Genomic DNA, 11,168 nt, shown 5'->3' with positions numbered 1-11,168 from the left:
TATTTTCAGACTTGAAGATAGTTTTTGCACTTAAACCCACAAATAAATATTTGTTCAAGAAATGAATGAAAAATAGATTAAACTTGTATCTACTTTCTCGTCTCCTTTCATCCTCACTGCCCCTCATCTTTCCTCTTCTCCTTCTTCCTTTAGTAGTTAAGGACTTTGACATACATACATTCTTGCATGCATCCATACTAGCTAGCTCAGAGTGATCGTTACTGCTCTCTTTCTCTCATCTCTCATATCAAATCAGTTATATTATTCAGTTGGTATTGCTTCTAAACACTTCAAAATCGCTCTCAGATTGTTCTTATTCTCTTCATCCCTACTGACAGTGCCCCAATTATCTCAGTGCTTTCAAATGTTTGATAAATAATCTCCCTGATCTGTGGTTTCTCTTCCTTTCCCTTCCTCCAGTGAGTCGTAAATCTAAGCGTGTCATACTTCTGCTTAAAATTGAAAACACTTCCATGTTTTCTAACTGTTTTCACATCATGTTCAAACCCCTGTCATGTCATTTAGGGTCCTTCAAAACCATTCTAAATCTACATCTCTTCTTATATTTCATTACTCTCCTAAAACTTTCCAGACTAGTTATATTTTTTGAATGACAGATATTTTCATATCTTTATTTAAGCTTTTCTTTTTAGAATTTCCTTACTATACCCTTCCCTTTCAAAGGCATTCTCATTCTGTTACACACAGCTCAATATTGCATCTTTTGTCACTCTTCTGTAAAGTTTAGGTAGAATTAATTACTTCCTTCTCTGGACTCCCTTAAAATTATATATATGTTTTTGGAATAATACTTATCCTGTAACATTGCAGTTAGCTAATTGTGTTTATGTTGGCTTCCCTTTCCGGAATATATATCATAATGACTGAGAGTATGGGTTCTGGAGTCAGATTGCCTTGATTCAAAATTGGATTCCACTACTCTCTAGCTGTTTGATACTGAGCAAGTTACTTAAGTTCTCGAAATCAAAATTTCTTCACCCTTAAATTGGGAATATTAGAATCTACTTGACAGGGTTCTTAGAAGGATAAAATAAAATAATCCATGTACAAGTTCAACTTTGTCCCTGGTACTTACTATGTGCCAAAATTGCTCTTATTTAATCATAAGCTTCTTGAGTGCAATTCATTTATTTATTTTTGCATTGTCAGTGCATAAAGCAGGTTCAATACATAATCAGAGCTAATACAAGTTGGTTTAATTTACTTGTGTTGGACTTTATCACTGTTTGCTGGCAATATCTAACTAAACGATGATGTAGAATTTTATTTTAGTTTGGCTTTAAACTGAAGAGATCAACAGAATGTGAAAGGTATGGTAACGAACACTTCTTATTATGATTTACTTTACGGTCTGTGTGCCACTTCTAATATGTCGTATACTTTTCAGGCAGGTTTAATGCTTAACCTGCAAATCTCTAGGTCACCATAGATATCTGATTGGACTGAAATACTGCAGATCTCCAATGTTAAACCAGGTGTATATCACAAGTTCGTTCTGCTAGAGTAATATACATAAAAATAATCAGAATGATTCCATTATGTTCAAAGTAGCTTCTCAATTAAGAACTGTCTTTTCAAATGTCTATTGCGTGAAAGAAATACAAGTACGGCCATTGTCAGGTAACTGATAAACTCCTCCTTTTCAGATCTTTGATGTTTGCTTGAATAAGGAGTCACTGATTATCCAAGTTGTAAAAGGAATGGCCAATTTCAAAGTATGGCTTGAATCTAACTAACGTTTAGAGTTAAAGCTATTTTGAACCCACACTTTTTTTTTCCAGCTTTATTGAGATAATTGACATACAACACGGTGTAAGTTTAAGGTGTACAATGTAATGATTTGCAATATGTATATATTGCAAAATGATTATCACGTAAGGTTAGTTAACATATCCATCACTTCATAAAGTTGCAATATTTTTGTGGTGAGAACTTTTAAAATTTACTGTCGTATCAGCTTTCAAATATATAATATAGTATTGTTAATTATAGTCACCATGCTGTACTTCATATCCCCAACAACTTATTCATATTATAACTGAAAGTTTGTACCCTTTGACCGCATTCGCCTGTTTCTCCCACCCCCATCCCTCCCCACTCCTCCCCCGGCACCAATCTACTCTCTGTTTCTATGAGTGGTTTTTTTTTTTTTTTAGATTCCACATATAAGTGAGATCTTTGAATACTTACAAAGAGTATTTGTCTTTCTCCGCCTGACTTACTTCGCTTAGCATAATGCCCTCAAGATTCATCCATGTTGTCACAAATGGCAGAATTTCCTTCTTATTTATGTCTGAATAATATTTCATTGCATATAGATACCACATTTTCTTCATCCATTCATCCATCAGTGGATGCTTAGGCTGTTTCCATGTCTTGGCTATTGTAAAGAATGCTGCAATGAACATGGAAAGCTACACCTTTGAAATAATTTCAAACGTATCTGTAGAATGTATTATCATTAAACCATTACTAGAATAAAATTCTCTTTTCATTAAAATTTAAAGGCTGATGATTCCAAAAATCAGTCTCTCTCCACCCCAGCCCTCACTACTGAGCCAGTATTTCCACCTGTTTGTTGGACAGCTAAACTTGTGAGCCTGTGAGAGACAGAGAGAGAGAGAGAGAGAGAGACAGAGCAAGACAGAGAGAGATTAAGAGATCTTCTTTTTTTAGAAGCTGAATTCCAGGGAAGACATGATTGACCTTAGTCTAGGGTAGGTTCGACAGGCTAAAGAACTTTTTTGGAAACTAAGGCAGAGGCTTAGTACTAATAGAAGAAAAGTAAAGCCAGAGAGGGTAGAGCTTTTTTAGTTCTGGAAGTATGCAGAACTCAATGGATATACTGTAGTGTGTGCAACCCTGGACTTGATGTCAAACCTGGGTTTGAATACCAGCTCTGGAATATCATTAGCAGTGTGACTTTGAGCAACTCATTTAACTTCTGTAAGCTTTAGCCAAAATCAGCCACATAATTTGCAGGGCAGTGCAAACTGAAACTGTGGGACCCCTTCTTCAAAAAGCAGGAAAGAATTTTTGTTAATAGTACTAAAATATGAAACTTCTCCTTTCTTCCATGGTATCTCTCTTGGTCTGGTATGGTGTTTTTTATTTGCTATTTAATGTCACTCTCTCTTGCGCACTGGGATACTTGCTAGGTGAGGCAGACTCTCCAGGCCCTGGGGCCTCCCTCCACCACTCGGTGCCAACATGGCCTACTGCTGCCCTACTGGCCACTGGGTTCTGCCCATCACCAGCTGCTTGACCCACATGTTGTGCCAAAGGCCCTAGCCCCAACTTACAGCAGATGGACAAACCTCAAAGGCATTGCAGTCTGTGCTAGGACACGCCAGGTACCCAGAGCAAGAGTGAACAAGAGGCTCACCCACACCAGGCGGGCCTCTGCTGAATGTGCTCTAGTGCTGTCACATTTGGACAGGGAGGGCCACCTCCATGCGCCGCCCTGAGACACCATGGGATGTTAATGGCAGACCCTGATGCTGCATGTGCTGCCCCTGGGCCCTATCCTGGAGTGAGAGCTGCAGGCATTGCTGAGCAGAGGGGAGGAGGGGAGGCCAGGAGGGGCATGAGGCAGCAGGAGGTTAGGAGTCAAAGGCCACGTGTTAGCCAAGGCTCCAAGCACTCAGGGCTCATCAGACTCATCAGACCTCACTTACCAAGCACAAATTCAGGGGTAACTATATTAAGAATGTTAAGGTAGTGACTGCGGAGCGTTTAATCGGACGTGCAGGGCCTTACTAAGAGCCAAGCCCTGTGGGACCGCACTGGTTACACACCCTGGTTTTAGTTTCCTCTTTGATAAAACCAAGCAAAGCATCAAACTTTACTTCTTTTTGTTTTGTCCTGCTTTTAATGAATTGGAAAATGATTTTAGAAGTTGAACCTCTGCAGTAGAAGACATTTTGGGTGTGTCAGAAGCCTGGGTCGGGAAACATATTGGGAAGGACAGGATTGCAAAACGAAGAGAGATCCCAGGAACTTTCTATCTGGGTGTGACCTTGGAGAACCTTTCACGTCTTGAAACGTGAAATTTGCCCAAGCCCAAACAATGAGATTCAGATAAAACCATGGGTAGTATGCCTTTTAATTCTGTGTTCTTTTAGATATGTGCCTTCTAATGTGCTGAGTTTGCCCCTAATAACTTCTCCTGAAAACAAATGGTTGCCTGCCCAGGTTGTCTGCACTTTGGTAGTTCTGGAGAGTAGAAAAGAGGCAGAACACTGGTCTCTCTATATTGTTTATTTGAATCTGTCTTTCTCAAGGCTCTCTCAGTTGCAAGAAACAGATTGCACAGTTGATAGCTCATGTAACCCAGACACAGGTCTCACTGGGAACTGGAACCAAGGATCAAAAAGCTTAGGGAGGGCTGGCCCCATGTCTTAGTGGTTAAGTGCACACGCTCCGCTGCTGGCGGCCCGGGTTCAGATCCCGGGCGCGCACCGACGCACGGCTTCTCCGGCCGTGCTGAGGCCGCGACCCACATACAGCAACTAGAAGGGTGTGCAACTGTGACATACAACTATCTACTGGGGCTTTGGGGGGAAAATAAATAAATAAAAATTAAAATGTAAAAAAAAAAAAAAAAGCTTGGGGAATAAAGCCACTCTTTACTCAGTGATTCTTTCTCTCCATCATTCTACTGCCTGTCTGCCTATCTGTCTGTCTGTCTCCATCTCTGTCTTTGTATAGACTAGTAGTCTCTAATTCTTCATGAGTTTTATGGAAGATGGATGCTCTAATATACCTGAAAAACCACATCTCCATTCAAGTAACCATCAGAGAGTAGCATCTCTTAATATTATTTTTCATTCCCAGGAGAGAGAAACGCAGCAGCCCTGCAGGGCATAGTCACCTTTGGGCCAGTCAGCATGGCCAGAGGAATGCGGTAAAGTAAATCCAACATGACTTTAAGAGCCCACTCCAATGGATTAAGCAGTGATTCTCCATGAAGAAGTTTAAGGACTGTTTAGAAATGCCAAAATGTGACTGTGTTAGGTATAATCAAAAGCTCTCAACATTCTGGGGATGACAACGAACTTTAGACTTTAGATGGTGGCAGGTTTGATCCAACATTGAAGTCAGATCATAGGATTAAAATTTTTTTTCAATTCCATTGAAGATAAAAGAGGAAAAAAATGCATTTTCAATAACATTGTATGATTTTCTTTTAATTGTCATTTAAAAATATTTATTTTTCAGTGTTCTTCTATTGCAAAGTTCTTGCTTTACTGCCAAGTAAAACATTTTTAATAGAGTAGTATTATAATCACAGATGATTTTAAAGTAGTAGACATTTTCAATACCCAATTATTTAATCACTTCTTTTCTTTTTGGTGAGGAAGATTGGCCCCGAGCTAACATCCATTGCCAATCTTCCTCTTTTTGCTTGAGGAAGATTGTCACTGAGCTAGCATTTGTGTCAATCTTCCTCTATTTTGTATGTGGGATGCCACCACAGCATGGCTTGATGAGTGATGTGTAGGTCTGCACCCAGGATCTGAACCTGCGAACTCTGGGCTGCTGAAGTGCAGCATGCGAACTTAACCACTATGCCACCAGGCTGGCCCTTAATCGCTTATTTTTCAAGTAACTCAAAATACCAACACTTTAATGAACCTCTAGTACATTCTTAAAGTAAAAGTACTTGAAAAACCATTTTGATTTCTTGTTTTTGGTATCATATTGTCACATGTTTTTAGCTGTTCTTATACAGAAAACTAAGATAACCCTTGCTTTCTGACAGTATAGACAAAGAGACAAAAGTCTACTATTATTCGATCAGTTCATTACAGTATGAAAAATTCTAACAATTTACCAAAAGAGACCAAATAATCAGCTGACAAGCTAGACTTGTACTGGTATGGATTCAAGCTCTTAAAAACTTGATAACAAATATCAATGAATAAATAAGGTAAATAAGATGATAATTCACCAAGACCAAGTTTTTGTGGCTTTCAAAACGAACCAAAGTTTGTTAGAAAACGCCCGGTTTTATTGGTCTTAAATTCTTTGTCTACCAAATGGAAATGGAAATGTGTGTCTCACAAGTCACAGGGATTTAATTTGTTAATTGGTGTATGTAAAGGTCCTTTGAAAACCACATATCTCTGTCCCAAATGTAGGATATTATTAAGTCAATTATACCCCAAATTTAGATTATATGAAGTTTGAACATCACTTTTCTCTTGGTGAAGGTAAAGGAAGGTAAATAAATTAACATTTGTTGTGTGCCTATTTTGGGCATGGCACCATGCTAGGTACTTAATATGCATTATTTCAGCCAGGTTTTTTTTTAGGGGGGAAGGTGGTTAGAAATTTTAAAGTTATAGAGATCGACAAAAAAGAACAGAAAAGCCATTCATATTCTACCATCAAAAATTAGATTATCATCTCACTATATTTGCTTCCAGTCTCTTTCCTTCATTAAAAAATATCAATTGTTTTCTTTAATGTAATGCACATTAAACATTCAAACTATGAAAAATTATGCAAAGAAAATGAAAAACTTTATTCCAAATGAAACTCTCCCTCAAAATAAGAATTATTGAGGTTTGGTAAAATCACAGCCATCTTTCTATGCATATAAATACAGAGAAGGTAGACTAATGTGTAGATAGATAAATGCATAGAAAGAGAATAATACTTTTACAAAAACGGGATCATACCGTAAATACTACTTTTAACTACTTTTAAAATTCAATCACAGGATTGAATTTTATTTTTGTTTAACAAAAGTAAAAATAAAACAATGTAAAAATGAAGAGAATTTTGAACTTCTAATAAATCGAGACAACAAAGATATATTTTTTTTTCTAAAAGATTCCTCTAAGGGTAAAACATGCACTGAATAATACTAAGAGATCAGAGTGCTTATGCTTTTAAAAATTAATACATATATATTGTTTATCTATTGACTTTTTGCTATGAAAGAAGATGATATCAGCACTCATATTTCTAACTATAGTCCCTCACCCACTCCTCATTTTTCTATTTATATTGTTATTTTTACATTATCCGAGTTTATAGCATCCATATTTTGTTCTGTAATCAAAGCTAACATGGTTCTTAAGTGTTAGTTTTATATTTAAATGTATTCAATATCCATCCTATTCCTCCTTAATTCTTGAGATCTATGTGTTAGTTCATTTTTAATTGGATGGATTTCATTGTTAAGTCATTTCTTTACGAATAGTCATTTATGTTATATTCCCTGAGGGTTCTTATTTTCTTTTTGATGTTAAAGAATATTGAATGCCATTATGTTGGAAAGATATCTTAGTGGGTGATAATAGTCATGTCATTCTTCTATTCAGAATATCGTAGACTTTTCTTCACTGTCTTCTGATATAGAATGCTACCTTTTTAAAATCTGAGATTAATCTGGTCTTTCTTTCATTCTTTTAGGTGATTTGTTGTTTCAGCCCGGTCTCCTTGCAAAGTCTTTAATTTTGAAGATCAGTCACTTAACTAACATGTCTTGGGTGTTGAGTGCTCTCTCTCAAATGTTCCTGGAACATGGTGTATTCTTTTAATTCACAGGAATTTTTTTTGATGATATCTTTGCATACATTTGTTTGATTCACTATTTCAGTGACATCAAGGATCTTTATGTTAGATCATCTTTATCTTTCTTATCCATTGCCTTTTCTTCAATTGCTTTATTATCTGTGTTTTTTTCAACTGATTTAATTATAATTTTCTCAAATCTTCCATTTATATCAGTGATTTGACTTTCAGTAGGTGTCTGTTTAGTTTCTTGCCTATTCTAATTGACTTATTAGTTCTTTAGTGATGTTGTTTTGGTTGCAATTTGGATCCTTAAGTTTGCAAACTCCTAATTTATCGGATTCTATTGCTTTTTTCATCTTGCCATTGAGTTATATGTTGTGTTTTTTGAATTAATATTTTTATTCTACAGCATGAAACAATTTTGAGAAATTTTCTAGGTTTCCTTGAGTTATAGTTTCTCCCAGAATGAGTATTTTGTCTATTTTTGGCATGTTACGTTTTTCACTTTTATTGTTGTAATATATTTGCATAGTTACTATTTCATTTCTTTTCATTTTGCTTATGCTTGAGGAACTGTACAGACAATTCATCTATTCCTTTATAAGGAGGGATATTTGTTAATTTTCTTCTCTTCATATCTGGTACCTGTTTGTTTTGTTGCTCCTAGCTCCCGTTTAGAGGTTGGATAGATCATGAGTACCTACATTTTGTAGCCTGAGGGAATGGTGGGGTGGAGGGAAGTTCAGCCTTTATTATAATATCTGGGTGCTTCTCTCTATTTTAAGGTTTTTTTAGTGAGAAGGGGCGTTCCAATGTGAGGTGTTAGATCCTGAAGGATGTGACAAAGTTATCCACTTTGGAATATGACTACGCACAGAATGCCAGAGGTCAAATGTTGTGAAAGAGGGCATCCAGGCGGGAGGGAGACTTTGCACAGGGTTGGAATTTGAGTGAAATGAGGAGGAAGGGGACAGTCCCCCAAGTGGTGTAAGGCAGGTGTGGGAATAAAACCAGGAACAGCTGTTAGAACTTTTGCAGAGTGAAGAGGACCTTCACCGAGGGGAGATGGTGGTGGCAGTAACTGGAAATTAATTATACATAGGTGGATTGAACAAATGCATAAATACATTGAAGATAATGGAAAGCAAGGTTCTCACAGTCTGAATAGGGGATTGCAAATAGGGACAAGGGACAGAGGAAAACTAGAACAAACCCATTATAGATCACTATAGGTAGATGAAGTTATGGAATACGAATACACACACATATATATGTAAACATATGCATACACATAATTATATGTAAATTATATGTATTAATGTATATATAACCTACACACATACACACACATACACTGAGAGGACCTCAGAGCAAGAACACCTCAATAACAATGAGTACACTTAGCATGCAGATCCTGGTTTCTAAATACCATTCTTTAATAAAAGGAACCAGATTTTCTTAGGAAAAAATGTCTGCTTCCATGACTGGGGCAGAAGAAATACAAGATGATTCTAGACCTTTTTTTGAGGGGTGAGGAAGATTGGCCCTGAGCTAACATCTGTGCCAGTCTTTCTCTATTTTGTATGTGGGACACCACCACAGCATGGCCACTGATGAGTGGGGTAGATTCATGCCTGGGATCTGAACCCGTGAACCCCGGGCTGCCAAAGTGAAGCACGCTGAACTTAACCATTATGCCACTGGGCCCTAGAACATTTTCTCATACCAGAAAGTAAGGAAAAGTTCAAAGAATGATAGACACATCTTTCTTTGTGAAAAAGACAAAGAAACCAGCTTGAATGGGCTCCTTCTGGCCAAATCAATAATAATCTGGGCATCAAAGTAAATAGTAATCGATTCTAACTTGTTTAATAAAATAAACTATGGTTTCACACTGATAGATTAGATCATATTGATAGAAATATATGAATAAAAAATTTAAACATTCAGTGAGGAACAGTATATTTGCATTGTCTCAAAGTCCCTAACCACAAAATACTAATTATAAAAGAAAAAAGAGTAACTTTATAGTGGAGAAGTCTGGCAGGCAGCACCTTAATCAAGTGACCAAAGTTGACTTCAGCAGTAATGGGACAAACAGAAATCCTGCACCACCTGATAGGATGCAGTGTAAAGCACAGAGCATCCCTGAATGTAGTCATAAAAACAGCAGACAGAGTGGTGCCCCAATGGAGGAAGGGAATGGAGGGACAGAAGGCAAGACAATGAGATCAGTGTACTCTGGCTGGCAGGGGAGTCTTTTTCATAGTGATAATTTTTTTTAAAAAAAGAGCCAATTTTCACTTGTTTTACTATTAATTTTTAAGGTCTTTATAGACCCTTTTATGTATTACCTGCATCCTCAGTATACAGCTCCTGCCAGGTCCCCTAACCTGCTGTTGGTAGCGGACTGCTCAGACAAGCCCAAATTGAGTGAAACTTTACCAAATTATTGCCTTGTAGTTTTCGAAGGTATCAAGGTCAGGAAAATCAAGGAAAGACTGGGGAATTGTTCCACATTGAAGGAGACTAAAGAGACATAACAATTAAATGAAATCTGTGATTCTCAACTGGATCCTTTTGCTGTAAAGGATTTTATTAGGAAAAACAGTGACAAAGGGCCTGAGGATTAGATGCTAATACTGAATCAATGTTAATTTCTTGATTTTGATGGTTTTATTGTGCCCTTTGTAGGAAATATAAACTAATTTATTTGAGATGATGGGGCATCAGCTTGTAAAATTACTCTAAATGGGTCAGAAAAAAATGTCTTTGTACCATTCTTACAGCATTTCCTGTATGTTTGAGATTTTTTTAAGATAAATTGTTTTTTTAAATGTGTATTGACTTGATATCTAATACAGACTTGCATTCAAAACAGGGTCAAGTTTTCTGATGTGGTGTTATTCTTTTCTTTTTCCAGGTGATGGTCATTTGAGCAGTCCTGTTTTTACCCAGGAGCCACAAGATGTCATTTTTCCTTTGGATTTATCAAAATCTGAAATCGTCCTGAATTGTGCTGCTAGTGGTTACCCTTCACCTCATTATAGGTAAAGGCACACCTCTGGGCACCACACTGATTTTTTTCTTTGTTTCTGAGGTAAAACATACACACAATAAAGTGCTTAAAGTGCACTAATTTGAAGTGTACAGCTCAGTGAGTTTTTACACAGGTATACAGATGTGTGCCCATCACTGAAATGAAGATATATACATTTCCTGTCTCCCAAAGAGTTCCGTCATGCCACTTTCCAGGTGATAACTACCTCACCCCCACCCCCACTCCCTGGCAACCACTATTATGACTCTGTCTTATTGACTAGTTTTGCTTAGAACAGTTATTCTTGAAACTGGTGGCATGCAGTGCCATGTTGTGGTTAGAATTGAGAGAAAAAAGGAAAGGAAAGAAAAAGAAAGAAGGAAGGAAAGAAAGAAGGAAGGGAGGGAGGAAGGAAGAAAGAAAGAAAGGAAGGAAGGGAAGGAAGGAAGGAAAAAACGAAGGAAGAAAGGAGGGAAGGAAGGAAGGAGGAGGGAGGGAGGGAAGGAAAGATAGAAAGGAAGAAAGAAACACAGGAAGACAGGAAGAAAGAAAAATAAAGGAAAAAGACAGGAAAATA

General features: G+C 37.2%; 1 protein-coding gene and 1 long non-coding RNA gene across 3 annotated transcripts in view; one reads left to right on the top strand and one right to left on the bottom strand.

The window, feature by feature from the left end:
* The window catches only part of CNTN6 (contactin 6), a 293,984-nt gene that overhangs the window by 113,928 nt on the left and 168,888 nt on the right, over positions 1-11,168 (top strand). Inside the window, exon 3 of the mRNA XM_058563553.1 lies at positions 10,475-10,601. Within this exon, the coding sequence (XP_058419536.1) occupies positions 10,475-10,601 (127 nt within the window). The remainder of the gene's footprint in view (positions 1-10,474; positions 10,602-11,168) is intronic.
* Positions 1-11,168, bottom strand: part of LOC131418988 (uncharacterized) — a 36,860-nt gene that overhangs the window by 3,772 nt on the left and 21,920 nt on the right. Inside the window, exon 2 of one of the 2 annotated variants that reach the window (XR_009223122.1) lies at positions 2,212-2,416. This is a non-coding gene — a long non-coding RNA (uncharacterized LOC131418988). The remainder of the gene's footprint in view (positions 1-2,211; positions 2,417-11,168) is intronic. The other variant, XR_009223123.1, reaches the window with a different exon arrangement.

This window comes from Diceros bicornis, chromosome 2 (assembly GCF_020826845.1).
Source record: "Diceros bicornis minor isolate mBicDic1 chromosome 2, mDicBic1.mat.cur, whole genome shotgun sequence".
NCBI classification, from domain to species: domain Eukaryota; kingdom Metazoa; phylum Chordata; class Mammalia; order Perissodactyla; family Rhinocerotidae; genus Diceros; species Diceros bicornis.
This window is presented reverse-complemented; position numbering and strand designations above follow the sequence as displayed.